Below are 22063 nucleotides of genomic sequence, written 5' to 3' on the forward strand. Positions count from 1 at the left end.
AGCGAAGAACTTGAAATTGTCGTTGCGGGGAGATTGAAAGTCCAGTAAACACCGAGATGATGAAATCTTATCCGTTCCTCAAATGTGCTCCAGAAATTAAAGTTGAGAGACGGAGCCTCACCTGTGTGCTTGTATATACCCTCCTTTGTGATGAACCGAGCGCCACCCTATCAAAGCCACCGCAAGTCACACATGACCATATGACGAGACGCTGCTAAAAATAACAGCGCCCGGCTCGGCTATCAACGTGGACTGCTGGGTGCCCTTTTCGCCTTCGCCTATCCCGTCAATTTCTGCCAATGGAACGAAGCATCAATCGAAGCGAGCTAGCCCTAGCTCTGCGAAATGCGAATACGGCTTTGACAAGACGCCTGGCAAACGTTGCTCAGTCATCGTCCTGTCTGAGGCTACTGCTGCAAGCGAACCCCCAGCTGCTGTCGCAACCGCTTCTGTCCACTATGAGACCGGATTGGACGGAAATGATTCCCAGAAATTTGCATACCCGGCGAGGCAACGTGCTTGTCGGACCTTAGAATGCGGACTGAAAAGGATGGAGGAAGAGTAAGGGAATGCGGTTCCTTTGGAAAAGGGGCTCGGCAGACTTTCCTTGCAACTCTGCTGCCTGATTGACCCGCGTCGAGGCTCACGAGGCACGCGAGGCTGAACTTCCTCTGTCCTTCCCATCAACAGCGGGAGAGAATAGCAGGAAGCCAACCGTGTGATCCCTTTTCGCTCTGCCGAAAGTGATGCGGCGGACGATCAGCTGACTGCCGATCCTTTGTAATGGCGGTCCCTGTGCGCTCATCCCCGCTATCTTCGCCGCCACGAACCCAACCCGTCTCGAGAGATGGTTCAGCCTCGCAAGAGGGAAAACGATTTCGACCAACCAGAGAACTTCCATTCGAAGTCGCGCAGCATGTTCAGACGTACCTCGAAGAAGGACTGTTAACCCAAGCATTCGACACTTTGCTCTCCGTCACAGGCAACAACACTTTCTCTGTCAACGCTTCGGCGCCCGTGACAATCCCGCCCGCCTCTCACCTCGCGTTGGCGGCCACGCTTGCCGTCCATCCAAGCACGACAACAAGGACCAACGAGCGTGAAAAGTGGAATCAGGCAAACGCTGCTCTACGATTGCTCAAACTAATCCAGTCCCTCGTCGGGCCCGTCAATGCCAACTTCGCCGCGGCATTCACCTTTCACAAATTTGACCTTCGCTTTTCGCGGCGGACTGATAATCGAGCGAGCGACGAGGACGAGGATGGCGAAAGTGAGAACGGTTTTGGTGATGACAAGCTCAATACGACCTACGCCCGCTCGCACAGCCTCTGGAACCGGGCCGAGGATTTTTGGCAACTTGTCGGCTGGGCATTCAACTGCGCGTGTTTACCAGGGATGTATGCCTCGCGCTGGACTCATTACCGTCTTCTACTTGAGTATCTGGTCGACGTGATAGAGACGGACTGGCGTATCCGCACTACCGGAGAAAGTCCCTCGCCGGAAGAGTCCTTGCTATGGCAGTATATCGAACTGGCGTCAAGCGGACACGCGCGGCAGAGGAGAATCATTCGCGCAATATTCGCCGACGGGAGCGCACGCTCAATTGCCGAGTTCCGAGAGATCTTCGCCCACGAGTTGAAAGAGCCGAAGCAGGAAGATGGCACAGCCAAGAAACTTGAAAAGCAGGAGCATGTCAATATCGATCAAGATTTCTACGGCGACTACCTTGGTCAGGAGGATGAAGATGTCTCTGACGGGGCTGCAGATAATGGTGATACCACGAGCGCCGTGGGGGGTGGACGACGTCCGAAGCGATTGAGGACAGGCACAAGGACGAGGACACCTTCAGCCAAGAGGGTGACGCCACGAAGCAGCAACGGCAGTCTAAGAAGTGCCTATACCGATGCAGAAGGAGACACGTCTTCTTCCTCAGCACCAACTCTCGGCGACCCATCCTCCATACTCCTCCGCCTCCGCCTGTTGCGTCTTCTGACGTGGGTCTCCGCGCACGACACGCTAACAGCCACATCGCCGACCACTTTTCCGGACTTGGAAGAACTCTTTATTCTCTTCGTCGAGTTTGTTCGGCCTTTGTCCTTGCCGGTCTTCGCCCAAGTAGTCCTCCCATCCCCGTCCAATCCATTCGATGCCACGACATTGACGGGCTTGTGCGAGTCCATCCTCCAGCGCATGCTGGAACATTCCGCCCCGAGCAGACACAGGGCGGCGGTGCTCCTCTCACAAAGCAAACTCGAGGAACAGTATCTCCGGTTTGCGGCGAGTAAGAACAGCGCCGATGCGAACGCACGGGTTTCCATCCTGTTGGAGTCACTGACACGTACGCTCGCGAGTGTGGGAGCCTTAAAGAAGACCCCTTCCTTGCTGGCCTCTGTGGCGGAGGGAGTAGAGCGGAGGGTGAATAATGTTGTAGATCGCGCGGGAAAGAAAGGGCCCAAGAAGGAAAGGGGGAAGAGGAGACAAGGCGAAGATGCCGTGGCATGGCAGTGGCTTGTTGAGAGTGGTGAGAGGATATCGAAGATCGTGGAGGGGTTGGACGGGCAGACAGACACGACGAGCATCAAGCGCGCTGGTCTCTAAGACAGCAAAGGCGTTGAAAGAGCATGAAGAGCCGCAACACGGCAGTCGGTAGAGACTGGTGGCTACTACCTGGTCCGTGGAAGCCTTGCATGACCGTGGCTTTCACTAGTGTTCAAAGTGATGGGGTACGTTTTATAGATGCGCGGCTGGAGGCCCGGTCGAGGGCTCGTAACGGACAAGCAATTCGAATAGCTTGCTGCGTTCAGTCCTCTCTCGATATCCATCGCGCTCACTGATGCCTCCATCTAACGCTTGCTCGGGATATCATGTATCTTAAAGCCTTCCACAAATGATTGCAAATACAGATCTCCGCTCACACAAGCACGCCTCCGGGACACGAAGATCCTAAGGTGGAGGTCGCGGTCCGATGATTTGTCGTCTGGCACCTCCAACACCAAGCCCTGGGCCGCCTCGATTCTGACTATCGCCACCCATATAGCCGTACTGATGAACATCCCAAGTATGGCCCGGCGCACTTCCTTCTCGGATGTCCCGTGCGCGCGAAGCCGTATCCCGCTGTGATTCTTCCCACTCTCGCTGCCGTTCTCGCTCGCGTTCCATTTCTCTTTCAAGAAGAGACTTCGAGGCCCAACCGCCGGCTTTGGTGCGTTGTTGAGACTGTATCCGGCGCTGATTCTCGAGGTCGACTTCGGTCGTGGTCGAGAAGTCTTGCGGGCGGTGAGAGCTGACGTTGGGTGCAGATGGAGCAGCATTCGTGGCGAGATATCGGTCCGTTCGATTCGCGCCGGCTTGATATGCTGCTGGGTCGGGCAGAGGACGAGACGACGGAGGAGCCTCGGGCCGTGGTGGCTTCGGTGGGGCTTGATCTTGGTTCTTCTGCCATTCCTGCTTCAAGTAGTCCCGCTCAGAAGCCGACCAGTCGTCTTCATGACTGGTCTCTCCGGGTCGAGGTCTGCTTGGTAAAGCAGGAGCAGCAGGGTCTGACTCGGTGTCTGAAGGCTGAGATGGACCTGACCGAGTCGACTGAGATTGTCTTTGTTGCGCCTTCATCTCTTCCAGTTGCCGCTCAAGTTCCGCAATGCGCTGGCTCTCGGCCGTCTGCTGCTGCACGATGGGTTTGGCGGCTGGGGGTGGATCAGCAGTAGCCCTGGTCTGGTCGGTTTGATACTGGCTGAGGAATTGCCCGTTGAGACGGGCATCGCTGACGGTCCGTTGCTGGCCTCTGGTGTGCGCCATGCGGGCCTCGCGCTCAGCCGCATCTTGGGCTTCACGGTCGCGCTCAAGTTCGTACTGCAATTCTTTCCTACGCTGTTCTTCACGGCGCACTCGGTCTTCCTCTTGAAGACGCTGCTGTTCTGCAGCTCGTTGTTCAGCGGCTTCTCGCTCTCTTACCCGTTGAGTCTCTAGGGCCCACCTGCGCTCCTCTTCTAGTCTGGCCTGTTGTTCTTCTGCCTCACGCTGCGCACGTTGTCGCCTTTCCTGTTCTTCTTGTTCTTGCCGTTTTCGCTCCGCTTCTTCTCTGAGACGTTTCTCTTTCTCGGCCAGGCTGGGGACGTTGGGCGCAGCAGAAGTGATTTGCCGTCTGGCACCAAACGCAACGCCCTGGTTGCCCTGGCTTGCGCCACCCATATAGCCATATTGATGGATGTTCCATGCTGGAGCTGTCTTGCCTTCATCGTCCTTGGAACTCCAGCTGCTGACTGGACCGCCGTAGGCCAACCCCCCTCGGCCGAGAGTATTCTTGGACGGGCTTACGCGGCCGGAGTAGGCGGCTTTGTTGAGGGGGTTGAAGGTGATGGATGGGCTATCGGGGGCTGCGTTACTTGTACCTCGTGGTCTCGAGCTTGCGGTGGTCGTATAGGCTGGAGATCTTGGGGCGCTGGAGCCTGTTCCTTGAGGACTCATGGCGGATTTGCTCTTCGCTCCCAAGGTGGTGGGGAAGTTCAGTGGATTCAGCTGGTTCGCTCGGCGGCTGAACGCGGCGATGCATTGCAGGACCTGAGCAGGGTCTTTGGAGTCGTAGAGGTCGACCGTAAGAAATCGATCGTGGGACGGAAGATTCAATGGCGGCTTCTCGCAAGCAGTCAGGAAGTGCGAGATATTCTCCATTTGCACAAAAGGCATGTTGGATTGCTTGTATCTGACACCCGATATGTTTGGTGCGACAGCCAAATTGACGAGTCTGGAAGAAAGATACGGTCAGCACCTCACTGCCATGTTCATGTGCATCGCTTACTTGCACAGAGCCACACCGTCTTTCAGTGCTTCCATCAAGTCCCCCGGAGCCAGTCGCTCTCCGAGTGTGCTTTCGATCCAGTTCCGCACCTCATTGGCAGCGCCTGGAGTGTACCGCTCCAAGCGCAGTTTGCGCATGTCCTGGTCCAAACTCGTCACGGAAGCCATCGTTGCTGCTGCTGCTGGTGATGGCCGCAGAAGCAAGGGTGTGAGCGCAGGCGAGGTGAATGGGAAGCGCCGTAGAGCGATCAGCCAGCGACTGCCCTCAGTAGCGAACAAGGCGACCACCGCGTGTAATACAGTGATGCGTGAAGACGATGGCCGTGTGGGTGTGGTGGGGATGAGACGGATGTGAGATGTGTGACCGGGGCCTTACATGCAGGTTGACGTCGACCCCAAGAATTATGCAAGCTTCCTGCTTGTGCAATGATGATTTTATGACTGCACCCAAGCCAACCTCCCAGTCCTGCGGCTCGCGAAGCGCTCAAGAAGATGGGGGCAATTCGAGATCTATGGCTGAGATGGAAAATGCTCCGTTTGCCATGGAGAAAGAGGTTCTTGGTCGGTACGTGCATTCGAAGTGGATAGAGGTTGGAAGCGAAGGTCAACTGACATTCCGACAGGGCAAGACCTGTACGGCAACACCTTCTGGGAGTTCAGAGATCAAATCAATCACGGTCGATGGCGGCGCATGGTCAAAGGTAGCCGTCGAGCTACTCTTTCTTCACTCTCAGACGTTCAGATCTCGCCTCAGTGGCACCAGTGGCTCCGCTACACTCGCTATGACGCTCCCACACTGCAAGAGCAGGCAGCAGATGTCCAGAGACAGGCCCAGCTCAAGCTCGGGGCGAGGCTAGCCGATGAGAGATGGGCTGCAAAGGCCAAATACATTGAAAAGCCAAAGCCAGCAGCGACCGTTGCACTTGCTGGCGATCCGTTGCTGGCCAGGATTGAGGCCCAAAAGCATCCCAAGCAGTCACCGCAGGGAGAAAAGATGAAGAATCACATCGACAGTAATGAAAGCCAATTAGAAAAAGCAAAAGAGACGGCTACAAATCCTGGATCGACCTGGACGCCCGAGGCCTGGTCCCCTGGTGCCTCGAAACGATGAGCCCCCGGGACCTTCCACGTGTGAGCCAACGAGCTATCTGTGACCTCGCCACGCTACTACAACTCGACGCGGTAGATACTGGCGTTAAGACGAATCGGTTTCAGCTCCGAAGATTGTCGATTCGCTGCCTGTGTCATTTCACCTATCTCACAGCTCTTTTTGGAGCGACCTCACCGCGGACTCGAACCACCAGGTTTTATTTATAACCTTTTACAAGGACTTGTTTGGTAAAGTCCCGAAGGACCACATTTGAGAATGACACGCTTGCAGTAGTGAAGATGATCTCTCATTGGCAACCAACGCTATTGTGCTCAAGAAGCTCTTGTCTCGACTATCAGATATCCATGGCGCGCTGTGTTCAGAAGGTGGAATACTGTTGAAATGATGAAACGCCCTCTGTGTCAGTGGCGTTCCCTCGGGGATCTGTAACAAGCCGCCATCACCGCAACCTCACCTGCGGAATGACTTGCCCCATCTCCCGGCAGACTCGCAATCATTGATGCAAGATCTATGGCTGGCGACTACACGCCCAATCTGATCGACGACCAACGGTCAAGCACGAGAGATTGAGCCATTTCTTGCGATCACAGTGCTCGGTAACAGCCATCAGGCGAATTCACACTGGTCCACGCTTCAGACGTCGATGGTCGAGTCCTATTTGCAGTTATACGCATGGGAGACTGTCCCAACTGCCGGTGCTGCCAAAAGGCTTAAGCAAAACACTCGACGATAGCTTTTCCGGCAGAAATCCTCGAATGGCGGATGTCCAAACATATAGGGTTGACCATTTCGGCTCGCTTAAGACTAATCGGTGAGGGCGACTTCCATCCACAAGACAAGCAAAAGCTTATGACAATATTGGCAATAACTGGCTACTCTTGTGGCCCTCTTTGTGGCGAGACTTTCATGGCTGAGAAACATCTTAGCTCGGGTGGCTGCACATTGTGATTCTTGCCTATCCTGTGCTGCTTCTCTAGGAACCAAAGTTTATTCTTACGTGGTTGAGATGACAAGTCGGATACATCTACAGGCGGATACCAAGTCATCGGGCCTCGCAGAAAACCGTCGACAGCCAAGCCCCCAAAGCAACCATCAACAGCACAAATTCTGGACATTGCCATGCCATAATATGAAAGTTCTTTTCTGAGTTCCCTTTCGAATTTCCTTGGTTGATCAGCATGGTGACTGTACAGCCTTCATCTTTGTGGACTGTGACAGCATGCTTTCATCAACCTGAGAGAGTCTTCGCGTCGCATTCGCTGACTCCTTATGCCGGTCTGTAAAGCCTGACCTTTCACAAAACTCTTCACGTCCACCCAGCGTGTCTTCGTCTATCGTGTCCAGCCCACCATCGCGACAACTCAAATGCGGCACTCATCATGGATCCGTTCCCAGCAACGCCCTGTCCACCTCCGAGACCTCAGCCCTTGGGAATCCCGCCTCCAAACATGGATGGGGAGCCTGTTTTCATTGATTCCACGCGGTTGAACATCATCTGCCTTGACTACCCGCCGTCAGACGTGGGCGGTTATCATTCAGACGGCATCGAATACTACTGTTGCTGCAACAAGAACTGTGACACTGCTTGGGCCGTCCAGTGGGCGCCGCAACCACGGAGAAAACTTGTCTACGGTTCGGTGTCTCTGCACACCTACAAGACCTTCGCGGTTTCCAAGCTCTGTGCACCTTGCGAAAAGACAATCAGGGAGGCAGACGAAGATCGGAAGAAACAATACGGGAAATACAAGGCAAAGCAGGACCAAGAAGCGCTGATCAAGGGGAGGGGAAAAGAGGATGACGAAAACTTGATCAAATTAATGGATAATGAAGTTGACCCTGAAGCCAGAGACCAAGGAGGCTTCACCAAGCAAGATGACGATTCCCTGATCGACCATGGGCTTGTCGAGGCATACCGAAAGTCTAGAGGGCTGCAAACGGTTCCGATGGTGCTACTCCCGCAAGATCCCCAGGCCTGCGCCCTCTGTTGGGGAGTTTGTTGCTGTTGCACCTCAACTTCTCCCAAGCGCGCCATGGTTGCAAACGACCAAGCAGCACGGCAGGCGAGAACTGCTTCTGCATCAAACAACGCAAATCAGAGAGTCCATCAAGGGGAAGAGACGGAGTGCGTGGCTGAAAAGATGACGACCCACTTGCGAAGCCTTCAACCAGATCTAGCAGTCGCTGACCCACTTGACGCATTTGACGAGGTCAGCTTGAGTCCGCGACCACAACTCATTGAGGATCCTGAAATGCTGGCGGCTAGAGATCCGTCATGGGACGTGGTGGTAGAGGAGGATGCAACTGAGGATTGGGCGATCATCAACCATTTCGGCTCTATTGCCATCGAGCACAGAGATGCACATGTTGACACGCCGACAGTCCGGCCATAGCCAGGTGATCTGCTCGAAGGTTTCTTGAATGAAAGCTACGTTCCCACACGCAGGGTAGCTCTGGATATTCTGAATGGTGGAAAATGCTGGCCTCTGCAGGCTAATCTCGATGTCGAGATAGCATAGTTGTGGCAGCATCGAGGTGCTCATGATGGAGACGGGCTTAGCGGAAGTGGACTGTATGCACTCCGAGAAAGATGGAGATGCTACTGGAATGGGAGACGGACGTCGAGGCACTGGTAGGATTTCAGTCATGGAGGGATATCAAGGGGCGGAAGAATTTGAAGGCAAAGGCTGGAACAGCATGTCATCCACCTCCACCGACTAGTTCAGACCCTTACAATCCTCATCATGTAATTTGTGCAACGTTTTATCCACTGAATTCTATCTTCGACTTTGAGGCCAAACGAGCTCGTGTCGTTTCGCAACCGCCACGCAATGATCCTCTCTTGAGATACTGCACAAAATTAGAGACGCTGAGGTTCTGTTGCTTCCGTGGTTGCGACGTTCGTTCTGGTCGACACGGCTAAGCCTCACTTTCTATATCGTGAACGAATTCCATCCTCCACGTATCTTCTGGTGGCTCCTGGCCAGCGTTTTGTTGCATTCACGAGTACTGTAGAACAGAACCCAAAGTCCACTCGGCGTAAAATTACCCGCAGCCGAATTGCTGTATTTGGCATGATTGCCGAGTCGTATCAACTACAACCAGAAATCTGATGAGTGAAGCCAGCAACGACCTCTAACAGCAAACGCGCCACAATCTTGGAACAGCTGGGGCTATATCCTCTTGCGACTAACCCGTTGCCCAGGAAGATGGCGGTCGAAGGCACGGAGCAGATCATCCATCGGGATCCTGCGTTATTGTACGGCTCTGGGAACATCGCATAGGAATAGGCACTGACGTCCTGCGCAGCTACTGGATCCTGCTCCCGATCACGATTGTGATGATATTGACTGGAGTGCTGAGACATTATGCATCCGTCCTGTTACAGACGCCGCCCAAACCGCCGAACAGCCTGCCCGAGTCTCGCGAACGGCAGACGCTTCTGCGCGGCATCAACCTGCGCAACAACTCTCCCGCCGCGATAACGACGGCGTCGTTCAATCGCAGAAAGGAATACCTGGTTGACGGCTTCCACAAGGGGGCATTTCTCAAAGGAGGACCGGAATCAAAAGACCAGGGAGCAGCGAACCCCATGTCGGACCCCGCGGCAATGGAAGGCATGATGGGCATGATGAAGGGCAACATGGCAATGATGATCCCGCAGACGCTGATCATGTCCTGGATCAACGCTTTCTTCGCCGGCTTCGTCATCCTCAAGCTGCCCTTTCCGCTCACGATCCGCTTCAAGTCCATGCTCCAGTCTGGTGTCATGACGCGGGATCTGGACGTGAGGTGGGTGTCGAGTTTGTCGTGGTACTTCTTGTGCCTGTTCGGCTTACAGAGCGTCTTCATCTTCATCCTTGGAAACGAGAATGCCGCCAGTCAGATGGCTCAGCAGATGGCGCAGATGAATCCAGGAGCCAACGCCAATCCTTTCGGCCCCGGGCAGGAGCCCCACAAGATGTTCCAGGCCGAGGCGGAGAATCTGGAGGTAGTTGACCACTGGAGCATCCTCGATGGCGCCGAAGATCGGTTGCTACAAATCTACGGCAGCTAGATTGTCGAGTCGGAGGAAGATGGCAGTACATGCTCTTGCCGTGGCTGATGCCTGACGACTCCCTGCCTCATTTCGGCGAATTGCAATTCAGAGGGCTGCGCCGATGACACAGACATTCTTATTGTGCAGTTAGCCGAGACCGACACTGAGCACCGCCCATGCTCGATACAGCTCGGTATTGATGTGCAGGGTCTACAACATGGCCGTTTCGTTGACGCAAATGGCTCCTGGCTGGAGGTTGCGTTTCGATGACCCAACCTGCGCAACCTCTTTTTGGCGCTGCAACCCCTGCGGTCACGGCGGCGTGGCAATGCTGGGTCGACACGTTTTCGAGCATGCGGGCATCAGATTTCTAGATGAAAGATACACGATCAAGGCATATCCGCATAGCCGACGAGTAATTGCTAAAGACTCTTAAGGCAACTAGATTTTTGCAGTGGACTTCTTGCATTGATAATGTGACACTGGTCTACAGGGGTATCGTCTTTCCTTGGCTCTGCTATGCTACCACGCAAGTCAATGAATCAACACGGAATCCTAACCAACACCCGCTGTTGCCCCATATTCCCTTGCCTACCATTATACATGCGTCTTCTCAAGAGCAGAAGCTAAGTCATCGACATCGGCATCCTTCTTCTGGCTCACCGTAGCATTTTCTGCCTGGTCCGCGTCTTTTAACACGCTTTCTCGGACCTCCTCTTCATCCTCCTCCTCCTCTTCAGCTTCGTCTTCTTCCTCGTCTTCGTCCTCGCCTTCAAGCTCATCGAGTTCGTCCAGCCCCCAATGGTCGTCCGGGTCATCGTCCTTGGCGTTCTCGTCCTTCCTTCCGCTCAGAAGTGCCGCCAATTCTTCGATGCTTTCGTCGTCCTCCTCAAACTTGTTGCCGTTCAATTCGATACGCCGGAGTTTGGGAAGACCATCCTTGGCAGCCTGCAGTAACGCCTTGACACCAGCTGGAGTGATGTCGTTATATGCCAACCGGAGAACTTCGACATCCTTGTTGTTCCCACTCGCAAGGGCTTCAAAGACCTTGATGGATCCTCGAGCGCCGAGAAGGTCATCACCAACACCGAGCTCTTTGAGACTTGACCATCCATGAACTGCTCTTGCCAGTGCCTGAGCGCCCTTGATCGTAAACGTGTTGTCCTGCAAATCGAAGATCTCGAGGTTTTCGCATTTCGATAGACCGGAAGTGATTAAATGTGAGATGCCTTCAGGTCGAATGCCGTTCTGCGTCATCTTCACGCTCTTGATGCCGACCTTGTGCGCCTCGTAAGCCTTGGCCCATGCAGCCATGCTTCCGTTCTCCAGTCGATTCCTCCCGCAGACAATACTCTCCAGGTATGGGACATCCTTTCCTTCTTTTCGTGCAGCCTCCTTCCTCTCGGCCAGTTTGCATAGTGCCTCGGCGATGGCTGTGCCCGCAATCGGACCCATGCCATTGTTATTCAGGATCAAGTGTTTAAGTGGAGTATGTTTCGAGAGGAAATCCACGAGGGGATCTTTCGTGTTGAGGCCGAATGCATTGTCACTGAGGTCTATCGTGTGCAGGTTCGGACAGTCAAGGAGTGCAGTGAGAAGTGAGTCTAGTGCCGGAGGGATTTCTTCGAGGAGGCGGGATGTGAAGATATCATGCAGGTCGGCGGACTCCAGCGCAGATTGTGAGGAAAGTATGGGCGCAAGCGCGGCACAGGCCGATACTCCTAACGTGTTTCCCGAGAGATCGATGTGGGTGGTCTTTGTGGAGGAAGATGTGAGTGGCTCAATATGCTTTTCGAGATCTTCTTTGGTGTCGATCTTGAGGCCCTTGCCAGCGAGCGAGAAGGTGGATGAGCTATTAGCCATGATCGCGAGATAGGAGTAATGAAGAGCAATGTTTGCAGACTGCTTTCGAATTAACCACTGCGCTAGAAAGCAAACTGAACGGGAGCCTTACAACGCTGGACGAGGCGAGAATCGAAAGTGAAATGCCACACCCTTGCCTCGAGGGGCGCGCTTGGCAACGGAAGATAGTAAGTCCTTTCCCGTGCCCATGCGCAAACTGGCAATCAGCCCGGCCCGTGCCGCTGCCATCCACTCACTTTTCCCCTCACCGTTGTACTCATCCCCGTCAAGGATGACAGGCGTGCTGAGCCAACCGCTGTGGTATCGCCCATCAACCGGCGGCACCCACCCGGCGATTACGAGTAACAGTGACGTATGGGTGCATACACACTGGTCACCGGATCTTCTTCAAGGTGGGCCTGGTATGAAAAGCCATCATACAGAATTTGATCAAAGGTGCGCATTCGGACGGACGATTTAATTTCACAGCACCAAAATTTACCCAGAGTCGTCTGCTGCGATGCCACCCAAGAAGCTGCCACCGCGAACATCGCAGAAGAACCCGCAACCCCAGACGCCACAGCAGAAGCCGCAAACACAGACGCCACAGCAACAGCAACAACCACAGAGTGCTCCCAAACCCAAAGGCAACAATACATCTCCAACCCCTGCGACCGAACCAGCCATCCCGGAGCATGAAGTGAAACAAAGCTCGTCCGTGAGCGCCCAGCTCGCCCTGGAAGCCGCCAAAAAGGCTTATGAACTCCGTCAAGCAGCATATGGCGCCGGGGATCCCAATGCCCGCGAAGAAATCCTGGCCAAAGCCATCAACAAGGAGGTCGAGGCCGAATCATTTGGCAAGGCCGCGAAATATACTCGCTCCGGCGCGTTTCAGGGCCTTGCAGCCGGTGCTGGCCTCGGCGTCCAACCCGGTGTCACACTAGGGAAATTGACCGGCGCACTGGTAGGCGGTGTAGTGTCTTCGGCGGGCGCTTTACTGGGTGGAGGGATTGGTTCTGCATACGGTGCCATCAGTGGTCCGTTCTGGGATTTGGGCCAGATGGCAAGTCAGGGCGTAAGGAGTATTGTGGGAGATTTTCCGAGCTGGGAAGCTACGTCAAGCCAGAAGAAGGCGCTGGAGAAGATGGTGATGGGCGCGCAGCAGACAAAGGCTCCCACTCAAGAAGAATTGGAGGAGATGCGAGCCGATAACGGAGGTCGACGTCAGGAGGACTACCAGCAATGGGCTACGGATTTGACAAGCTACATTCCCAGTATGCCATCCATGCCGAAAAAGCCCTCAATGCCTTCGATGCCGTCCATACCAGGACTAGGGGGACAATCCAAAGGGAATAACGCTACCTCAGCTGGAAACAAGTCAAAGACCTCAACAGCATCACCACAGAGCCAGCAACCGAAAGCATCAGCAAAGCCTGAGGCGCCTTCAAAGCCGCAGACGACTTCAAGATCCGAAGTCCCCTCAAAGCCTCAAGCTGTACGTCCAGAAGCACTCAGTCAGACCTCGAAATCACAGTCTCCACCAAATGCAGATGAAAAGGCGCCCAGGAAGAAGCCGAAGAAGCTAGAGACCAGATCAACAGGAACCCCTTCACAGTCTAGCCAGTCTACCACTCGAAGGAAGCCACCGAAATTGGAAACGCGTTCTAAAACCACGACAGCAAATTCATAGACTAGCAGCACGCGCAGCGAGAGATGGTCATTAGGTGAGTGAACAGACCAAATGTGTTCACTGGATCTATTCAGTTGCCTTTTGTAAGCGTTGGTGGCGCTGCGTTGTTTCGAGATTGAACTACGCCAAAGCCCGTGACGGCTCTTTGCTTCCTAATACCGACTTTCAGACATGCAGCACCGCCAATTTGAAGGAACAGTCCGGAAGGATCGTCCTTCCTCCTTCCCAGCCACCAAGACAGCCGGCCCGTCCTCTACGGCAAGAACAAAGACCCGGCTCTTGACTTGCTGCCAACATTGGGCAGATGCACGTTATGCCGGCTGTAGCTGGAACTGCTTCTTGGTCAACCGGCTCACGTTCAACCTGGTCTTGGTGGTAGAACAACGGCTAAAGGGAGTATGTCTTAGTGAGCCGCCTGGGGGCTCTGCGGGTTTGTCAAGACCACAGCACCGCCTTTCCCAGGTCGAGTGTGTAACCGCCGACATTCAGACTGGCGGGATAACTGGGGCTATGGAGCCCAGGGCATCTGTAAGCATTCCCCATTGCTCAACAAGGCATCGGCGCAGTCCGAGATGGAGTCATCAATGGGCAATGTGTACTTTGATATGATGAATGACGAATACCAAGAAACAGTGGTGAGCGCCTATCCGGCACTCCAGACCATCCCCGAGTCTGTAAGATTTCGATGGGATGTGCGTCCTGGAACCGTGATTCGCTTTGCGGAGGCGTTCGCTCCAGCTGCAAAGGGCGATATGCCGGTTGATCTCGGCCAGCAGCAAGGCAACGGTGACTTAATCAGTCTTGTCGACTGGCTTCCTAGGATTTCAACATATGGTCTGCTTATGAGCTGCCAACTGTGCGACGCGACCCTGCTGTCACGCGAATCATTAGCACTGACACCTCCAGCGTTGCTTGGATTTTCGTCGTCAATCCATATCCGATAAGAGATGGAATCATTGTAGACCTAGGTAATAAAGGAAAAGTATACTCGGTACCATGTTCTAGATCAGATATTTCCATATAAAAGCTCCCGAAGTTACGCCGAGTTCACGGCGCGGCCAAGACTGGCTGTCACTCCTCCAGCGTGTCCTTCTGAGTACACTGTAGATGCCGGCCACGATAATATGATTGATCGGTCTCGAAGGAATGGGGAGTCTGCGCGTCCTTGGGGGTGTGGTATTGCTACTTGCTGCTCTGTGCCGCTCTAGCGAGACCGTCTTCAGCGTCAACGATGATCTATTTGCTTTCCCCCAGGTACGCTAGCTTCGCGCTCTCCTGATAGCGAGATCCTACTGACAGTCGCAGTACAACATAGAATTCACAGACCTGTACATCCCTGAAGCCGAAGCGATATCCCTCCTCGAATCCAAGGCGACCAACGGGCCAGAAGCGCCTCAGCCGCTTCGCAGCGATGTCTCCTCAAGTATCAACCCAGATTCCCATGATGGCCTTGTAGGAGAAGACGCTGGTCAATTAGGATCGTACGAGCGCCTCCTACTACATGGCTACCCCCATCTGTGCTTTATCCCCGAAGCCAAACCGGCTGGTGCGAATGGCACCACCCCTGAGCCATCTGCGGAAGATCGCGAGAACGAGTTGAGTCGAGCGGTAGACAGAGCATCTCAGTTGCTGCAAGGGATGGCTTCAAACCAGTGCCTCTACTACTCGACTGGTTGGTGGACATACTCGTTCTGCTACAACTCCCAAGTGACACAATTTCATGCGCTTCCGCCGGGTACAAATGGACGGGTGTGGCCTCCGCAAGAAGATCCAACCACACCCAGCTACATCTTGGGAAAATTTGAGACGCCAAAACCGTCGGATGCGAAGACACAGCCGACCTCGGATAATGCTCTCTCCACCGAAGTCAAATCAAAAGCAGAAACCAACTACCTTGTACAGCGTCTGACTGGTGGCACGCCCTGCGATCTGACGGGAAATGACCGCAAGATCGAGGTGCAGTTTCATTGCAACCCGCAACTCACGGACCGAATTGGCTGGATAAAGGAGACTGCCACCTGTGCCTACATGATGATCATCTACACTCCGCGATTGTGCAATGATGTCGCGTTCCAACCGCCTAAAGAGAGCCGTGCCCACTCCATCACCTGCCGCGAGATTGTCCCCGAAAACGAAATTGGTGATTGGCAAGCACGTCGGGATGCTGAGAAAGTCATTCAGCAGAGAATCGATCAAGGCCAGTCCCAGCAGATTGTACTTGGAGGGATAGAGGTTGGCGCTATGAAGCTGGTCGGCCGCGAAGGCAAGAGACTGGAGAGAGGGCGTATCGTTCTGACACAAGATGAAAAGGCTGAGACGGTCATCATGCAGAAGAATGGCCAGATCTCGGGCATGTCCAAGGCGCAGCTCAAGAAACTAGATTTGAGCCAAGAGGACATTGATGCCTTTCAAAAGGAGCTCCAGAAACTCGCGGCGGGTAAAGATTGGAAGATTGAACGCCTGGATGACGTGAACGGGCATATCCAGCTTAGAGGGGTGGTCTCAAACGACGACGATGAAGAAGAAGACGAGAACGGTGCGCATCAAGATGCGGGCGACAAAGGTGCTCCTGACGAAGGTAACGATGCTACGGGTAGTCAAGAGGAATACGCGGAGGGCATTTGAATGAATATAGAGTGCTTTTATCCCCCGAGCCCAGAGTGACTGGGACCAGCAAAGCACAGATACAGTACTTGGTGTCGTGCAAGCAGGGGCTACCGGAAGTACATGCAGCTAATACGAGTAGCGGAACGAGCAACGGTGTCCCATGCATGTTGATGTAAGCATTCGTGTCTGGAGGAGACACTATTACAGGGAGCACGAGCATCTTGAAGAAAGCGGCCGGCTGGCTTGGCACCCAGTTGCGCCGGGCAGGTTCCTTGGATCTGAATCGAGCATCGTGAACACTTCGATTCCTCGGACGACAACCTAGCCCCCGTGACAAATCACCATATGTTTCTCCATTTGCTGTTCCAGCCCTGACTTCTGTGTAAAGTGATCACTTTGAGCTTCAGTGAGAAGGCACAACTACAGTCATTTTGACGAACCGCGTCACCTCTCGTCTTTCGCCTCTCGCCTCTCACATCTCAGCACCCGCTAGCAGCCATCTTACCCTTCGCTTAGCCTTGGAGGTGAAACCCGAGAGCCAGCGACCCTCTTCCTCTCCCATTTACTCCGGATCAACACACCTCACTTTGATGGCATATTCCTCCATTTGCCTGTCGTAACTGCCTCTGCCCTTGGCCTCAGCCGGTTCCTCCACCCACTATGGGCTTCGTCGCAATATGCACCGCCGTTTATGATTACCACCCACAGAGTGCAGGCGAGCTAGAAATAAAGGAGGGAGAGCTACTCTACATTCTCGAAAAGAGCACTGAAGATGACTGGTGGAAGGCCAAGAAGAAAGCTGCTGCCGATGATGATGACGAGCCCGAAGGTCTGATCCCGAACAACTATGTCGAAGACGCGAAGCCCATCAATACCGCCAAAGCTCTCTACGACTACTCTCGGCAGACGGACGAGGAAGTGTCTTTCACCGAGGATGCCGAACTGAAGGTATACGATGTCTCCGACCCGGACTGGACCTTGGTCGGTGTGGGCGATGACTATGGCTTCGTACCAGCGAACTACATCGAGCTCTCGAGCGCGGCTCCTGCTGCCCCGGGCCTTCCTCCGCGCTCCCCTTCCGTTCGATCGCGGGGATACTCGAATCCGACAGGGGCTGAAGCTGATGCCCCTGCCAGCCCGGCGTCTCCGGCGAGATCAATTCACAGTCCTGCCGCCAACCTGGCCCGCGTGCTGGGCGGAGGAGCCCCCACGTCACCTATCGCCGCTCGAACAATTTCCTCCCCGCCACCGGCTCCTCGCCAGCAGTTTACTCCAGAGGCATCGGAAGAGGATGAGCCTGCACCAGCGCTCCCGCGCAGACCTACATCGCAAGAACATTCACAAGGGCCTCTTCCTTCTCCACCGTACAATAGAGCTGTACCGCCGCTAGAAGATGAAGCAAGCCAACTACGCTCGCCTGGTGGGTACCACTTGTACAACATTAGCGAAATGGTCTCGGCCATGGGAAGGAGGAAGAAGATGCCGACGACTCTGGGTATCAATATCGCCACGGGCACAATAATGATCGCTCCAGAAAAGTCAAGAGATGGGCCTCAGCAGGAATGGACCGCAGACAAGATGACCCATTATTCAATCGAAGGCAAGCACGTCTTTATCGAACTGGTCAGGCCGAGCAAGAGTTTAGATCTACATGCCGGCGCAAAGGATACTGCGCAGGAGATTGTTTCGGCATTGGGTGAAATTGCCGGCGCCCAGCGATCGGAAGGTCTCCGGGAGGTGATCACCGCCGCTAGCGGTGGCGGCAGTCACAAGAAGGGACAAGTGCTCTACGACTTCATGGCTCAAGGTGATGACGAGGTCACAGTTGCTGTGGGAGATGAGGTCATCGTTCTGGATGATACAAAATCCGAAGAGTGGTGGAATGTTCGGCGCCTCAAGAACGGCGAAGAAGGTGTTGTCCCCAGCAGCTACATCGAGATTACGGGATTCGCGACGATTGAGCCGCCATCGCGTTCAGGGCTGAACGCAGGCCTGTCTGTGGTTGAACAGAATCGTCTCGAGGAAGAGAGGCTGGCAAAGGAGGCGGCGAGGGCTGACAGAGCTCGTCAAGAAGCAGAAGCCGCCAGATCTCGCAGCGAAATCCCTAAACGTGGGAGCAGTCTCGCCGACGACCAGCCACAGCATCGAAGGGATCGGAGAGACAGGGATGATCGCAAGAAGAGCCGGTCTAAGCCAGACACTGCTAAAGTCAGGACCTGGACGGACCATTCTGGCACATTCAAAGTTGAAGCTCAGTTTTTGGCGGTTGCGGACGGGAAGATTCACCTGCACAAGGTCAATGGCGTCAAAATCGCCGTTCCTGTAACGAAAATGTCGCCAGAAGACCTTGAATACATTGAAAAGGTAACGAACGAATCGATCGAAGAGCACATTCCAGTGGCTGATCTGATCAAGATGAAACGCCGGAGCCAAGAGGCATCCCAGTCCTCTCGAAGCGGAGCCAGCCTGCAAACCAAGGCTCTAGAACAGCCCAAAGTCCCCGATTATGATTGGTTTGATTTCTTCCTCAAGGCTGGTGTTGGTCCTCATCAATGCGAGCGGTACTCTCAAGCCATGATTCGAGATTCTATGGACGAGTCCGTCCTGCCCGACATAACGGCGGAAACGCTGCGGACCTTAGGTATCAAAGAGGGCGATATCCTGAAGATTATGAAGTTTTTGGATCAGAAGTTCGGTCGAGTCAGGGCTCCCAGCACGAACGGCGCTGGAACCAATGGCGAACAGGCACAAGGAGGACTGTTCTCTGGGGCGGGTGGAGAGCTTCGTAACAACACGCGCAGGGGCAGACCGGAGGCTACCCGGACGACGAGCGACACTGTTGATGCGGATGCATTTGCTACGAAGGAAGAGAAGAAAGTCCCCCCTCCTGAAGCCAAAGCCACGCCACTCACCCAGGCTGCTCCAAGAGAACCAGTCCAGAGCGGCTTCGATGACGACGCCTGGACAGTCAAGGCTCCATCCCAACCAGCCCGCCCTCGCGCGGCGTCCGCAGCATCGCAATCAGCGGTTGCTCCTGCAGCACCTCCGATGTCTAAGCAACCGACGGGGGCAGCGAGAGACTTGACGGCGTTGTTGGATGGACCATTACCGGCTCCGCTGCAACCAATGCCAGCACCGGTCCAGCAGCCACCGGCGCAGTTCCAACCGCCCCCTCAACCACAACAGGTTCCTACTCCTGCTCCGTCGGCACCTGTACAGCAAGCTCAACAGACAGGCGCTAATCCGGCTTTCTTTTCGCAAATCCCACAGCAACTGCCCCCACAGCAAACTGGCTTCCAGCCGCAGCCGCAGCCTGTACCTCAGGTGCAGCTGCAGCCTCAAGTAACTGCTTTTCAAGCTCAACCTCCACTCAATGTACCCAGACAGCGACCATTGCCCCCTCAGCAGACGTCCACTGGCCTTGCCCTTCTTTCCCCTCCGCCTCGACCACTTTCTGCTCCTCAGAATCCGAACCAGAACCAGTTCGGTCTTCGGCCGCTACAGCCTCAGCTGACGGGCTTCCCATCCGCGGCACCTCTGCAGGCACCTACAGGTCAGAGCTTGAATGACTTGTCTCAACAACGACTGCAGCAACAATTCCAGCAGTTGCAGCTACAGTCACAACCCACCGGGTTTGCTCAGCCAGCGCAGGGCGTGGGACCATTCGGTCTTGCCCCTCAGCCCACAGGTTTCCAACAACCACAGCAATTCGGCCAGTTCCAACAACCTTATCTCAATGGAAATGCGGCAGGAAGTCCTTTCGCAGATCCTCGTCCGTCTTTCCAACCCCAGCCCACTGGGTTTCCGCAAAGTCCACCACCCGGTGGCATAAATTCCATTCTGCCACCCGCACTTCAGCCGCAAAGGACGGGATTTGGGTCGCCACCTCCTCAACCGCAGCTAAATGGTTTCGGACAAGGCATTCAGCCACAACAGACCGGCTTCCCTCAACCACAGGCATTCCAACCCCAGATGACATCTTTTCAACCGCAGCCACTTCAACAACAAGCCACCGGCTTTGGACAGCCGCCTCAGCCGAATGGATTTGGAAACTTTCAGCAGTCACCGGTGCCGCCTGTTCCATCTTTGCCGCCGATGCCCCAGTTGCCGACACTGGCGCCGCTACAGCCACAAAAGACTGGTCCTGCTCCTGACGTGAAATTCGGCAGCCAGCCAAAGAAATTGGTGCCTCAGCCTACTGGGAGACGGGCAAACCTTGCCAATGCATGTAAGTCTGAGCTTCTCTACACTGGAAGCTGATGATGTGATACTGACAAAAACTAGCTGCTGCGAATCCATTTGGATTTTGATCTCACCGAGGCATCCGCATTGGACGGGCCCGTCTTGGGTGTCCACTACAATCGTCTCGGTGCTCGTCCAGTCTTTGTTGGGAGCGAGCAAATGGATCGGTTTGAGGTACGACTGTGTTTTGTCCACGCGTTGTTGTAGCGAGCTATGTACTTAGCTTTGTGGAGAACAGAGGCGGCAAGACTCAACGTACAGAGAGCCCAGCTGTGTGCTTGCAAGTATCAGGTATATATCGGCGCTAAATTAATGACATGAGATTGATCCACCCTGGCATTCTGTCCAAGAACCTCAACCCAATCATTTCCAGTGTAGAGCCACTGTCAGGTTGTCCACATCTTCGGTTTACCTGTCCCGGCAATCCGCTCATCTGGGCTGGCGTCGGACCACAGACGGTCGAATCCCGGTGCGGATCGGGGTGGGAATCATCAGAATGAATAATTCTATGCGGGGAAGTGACGTGCGTTCTGAACGAAGATAAAATCTTCAAAAGTCCGCCAATATCGAGACTGAGCCCCTTTGAGGGTCATCTCCATCGACTCTGTGCACCAATGGCACATCAATACTCCGGACGCCTGGCGGTGATAGGCGGCGGTATTGGTAAGGAAAGTCCAGCTCCCATATCCGATCCGACCTGCTTGCCAGCAGAACGTCCGTCTTTTGCCCAGCATGCTCACAGGTGCGAAACAGGTGGCCTGGGATCTACGACGGCACGCCGATTACACTCTCACGGCGCGGAGGTGGTGCTCCTGTACGCCCCGTTCGAGCGCGACCGCGTCGCAGAGACCGTGAAGCGAGTCTTCGGCAAGGAGTCTCCCGAGGGTGTGTATACGTTCGAGACCGACATCACGTCTGAAGCCTCGGTCAAGGATGTCTTCTTCAACGGCATCGGTGCCTTGAAAACGGACGCTTTTCCCAGCATCCTGGTCAATGCCGCTGGCTACGTGTCCGTCCAACCGCTCGAAGAGACGTCGGCCGAGGAAGCATTGAAGAATTTTTTGCCCAATCTGCTCGGCCCGCTGAACTGCAGTAACGCCTTTTTTCACCTCTATCAACGCCGGGCCGCCGAGCTGGCCGGGAAGAAGGAGACGGGCGACGTGCAACGACCACCACCATCACAGCCGCCGCCAGGCCGCATCGTTTCCATCGCGTCCCAGGCGGCGCATGTCGCGCTCGACGGGCACGGCGCGTACTGCGCGTCCAAGGCCGGCCTGCTCGGCCTGACGCGGTGTCAGGCCAGCGAGTGGGGACGCAAGGGCATCACCTCCAACACGGTGTCTCCAACGGTGACGTGGACGCCGTTGGCCGCCAAGGCGTGGGCGGACGAGGAGAAGAAGGCCAGGCATCTGAGTGAGATTCCGACGGGGCGGTTCGCCGTGCCGGACGAGGTGGCCGCAGCGATTGAGTTCCTGTGCAGGGACGAGAGCGGTATGATTAACGGGAGTGATGTTAGGGTTGACGGCGGATTCACGATAAGGTAGAGTAGACGAGGTAGAAAAACGGATGAGGGAGACTTGGGAGTAGATGAGAAATTGAGAAATTGAGAAACTGATAGGGCCGTTAATGTATCGTAATATCTGTCTGATTCACCGTGGATGGAAAACTTGTCCTTCTCAGAAGGGGACGTTTACCGGAATCTCTCTTTTCTCAGCATCGTGATATCTGATTCACTGTGGAT

At 54.7% G+C, this 22063-nt stretch overlaps 10 protein-coding genes across 10 annotated transcripts; 8 read left to right on the forward strand and 2 right to left on the reverse strand.

Annotated features, from left to right (window-relative positions):
* Nucleotides 1–783: 783 nt before the first annotated feature.
* On the forward strand, nucleotides 784–2598 carry G647_03350 (uncharacterized protein; the record flags this gene model as incomplete). The annotated part of the gene is made up of 1 exon (XM_008727695.1): nucleotides 784–2598. The coding sequence occupies one exon, from the start codon at nucleotides 784–786 to the stop codon at nucleotides 2596–2598; it is 1815 nt and encodes a 604-aa protein (XP_008725917.1).
* A 345-nt stretch (nucleotides 2599–2943) lies between these two features.
* Nucleotides 2944–4962, reverse strand: G647_03351 (uncharacterized protein; the record flags this gene model as incomplete). Its single annotated transcript, XM_008727696.1, has 2 exons — nucleotides 2944–4741; nucleotides 4796–4962. 2 exons carry the CDS (start codon nucleotides 4960–4962, stop codon nucleotides 2944–2946), a joined length of 1965 nt encoding a protein of 654 aa, XP_008725918.1.
* Nucleotides 4963–5286: 324 nt separating this feature from the next.
* Nucleotides 5287–5905, forward strand: G647_03352 (uncharacterized protein; the record flags this gene model as incomplete). Its single annotated transcript, XM_008727697.1, has 2 exons — nucleotides 5287–5359; nucleotides 5418–5905. The coding sequence occupies 2 exons, from the start codon at nucleotides 5287–5289 to the stop codon at nucleotides 5903–5905; spliced, it is 561 nt and encodes a 186-aa protein (XP_008725919.1).
* Nucleotides 5906–7353: 1448 nt separating this feature from the next.
* G647_03353 (uncharacterized protein) lies at nucleotides 7354–8295 on the forward strand (the record flags this gene model as incomplete). The annotated part of the gene is made up of 1 exon (XM_008727698.1): nucleotides 7354–8295. One exon carries the CDS (start codon nucleotides 7354–7356, stop codon nucleotides 8293–8295), a length of 942 nt encoding a protein of 313 aa, XP_008725920.1.
* An 816-nt stretch (nucleotides 8296–9111) lies between these two features.
* On the forward strand, nucleotides 9112–9959 carry G647_03354 (uncharacterized protein; the record flags this gene model as incomplete). Its single annotated transcript, XM_008727699.1, has 2 exons — nucleotides 9112–9161; nucleotides 9212–9959. The coding sequence occupies 2 exons, from the start codon at nucleotides 9112–9114 to the stop codon at nucleotides 9957–9959; spliced, it is 798 nt and encodes a 265-aa protein (XP_008725921.1).
* Nucleotides 9960–10538: 579 nt separating this feature from the next.
* G647_03355 (uncharacterized protein) lies at nucleotides 10539–11804 on the reverse strand (the record flags this gene model as incomplete). Its single annotated transcript, XM_008727700.1, has 1 exon — nucleotides 10539–11804. The coding sequence occupies one exon, from the start codon at nucleotides 11802–11804 to the stop codon at nucleotides 10539–10541; it is 1266 nt and encodes a 421-aa protein (XP_008725922.1).
* Nucleotides 11805–12303: 499 nt separating this feature from the next.
* G647_03356 (uncharacterized protein) lies at nucleotides 12304–13473 on the forward strand (the record flags this gene model as incomplete). Its single annotated transcript, XM_008727701.1, has 1 exon — nucleotides 12304–13473. One exon carries the CDS (start codon nucleotides 12304–12306, stop codon nucleotides 13471–13473), a length of 1170 nt encoding a protein of 389 aa, XP_008725923.1.
* A 1146-nt stretch (nucleotides 13474–14619) lies between these two features.
* Nucleotides 14620–16098, forward strand: G647_03357 (uncharacterized protein; the record flags this gene model as incomplete). The annotated part of the gene is made up of 2 exons (XM_008727702.1): nucleotides 14620–14727; nucleotides 14779–16098. 2 exons carry the CDS (start codon nucleotides 14620–14622, stop codon nucleotides 16096–16098), a joined length of 1428 nt encoding a protein of 475 aa, XP_008725924.1.
* A 642-nt stretch (nucleotides 16099–16740) lies between these two features.
* On the forward strand, nucleotides 16741–20340 carry G647_03358 (uncharacterized protein; the record flags this gene model as incomplete). The annotated part of the gene is made up of 1 exon (XM_008727703.1): nucleotides 16741–20340. One exon carries the CDS (start codon nucleotides 16741–16743, stop codon nucleotides 20338–20340), a length of 3600 nt encoding a protein of 1199 aa, XP_008725925.1.
* A 596-nt stretch (nucleotides 20341–20936) lies between these two features.
* G647_03359 (uncharacterized protein) lies at nucleotides 20937–21866 on the forward strand (the record flags this gene model as incomplete). Its single annotated transcript, XM_008727704.1, has 2 exons — nucleotides 20937–20985; nucleotides 21076–21866. The coding sequence occupies 2 exons, from the start codon at nucleotides 20937–20939 to the stop codon at nucleotides 21864–21866; spliced, it is 840 nt and encodes a 279-aa protein (XP_008725926.1).
* Between the last annotated feature and the right edge of the window lie 197 nt (nucleotides 21867–22063).

Source organism: Cladophialophora carrionii (assembly GCF_000365165.1).
Source record: "Cladophialophora carrionii CBS 160.54 unplaced genomic scaffold supercont1.2, whole genome shotgun sequence".
NCBI classification, from domain to species: Eukaryota; Fungi; Ascomycota; class Eurotiomycetes; order Chaetothyriales; family Herpotrichiellaceae; genus Cladophialophora; species Cladophialophora carrionii.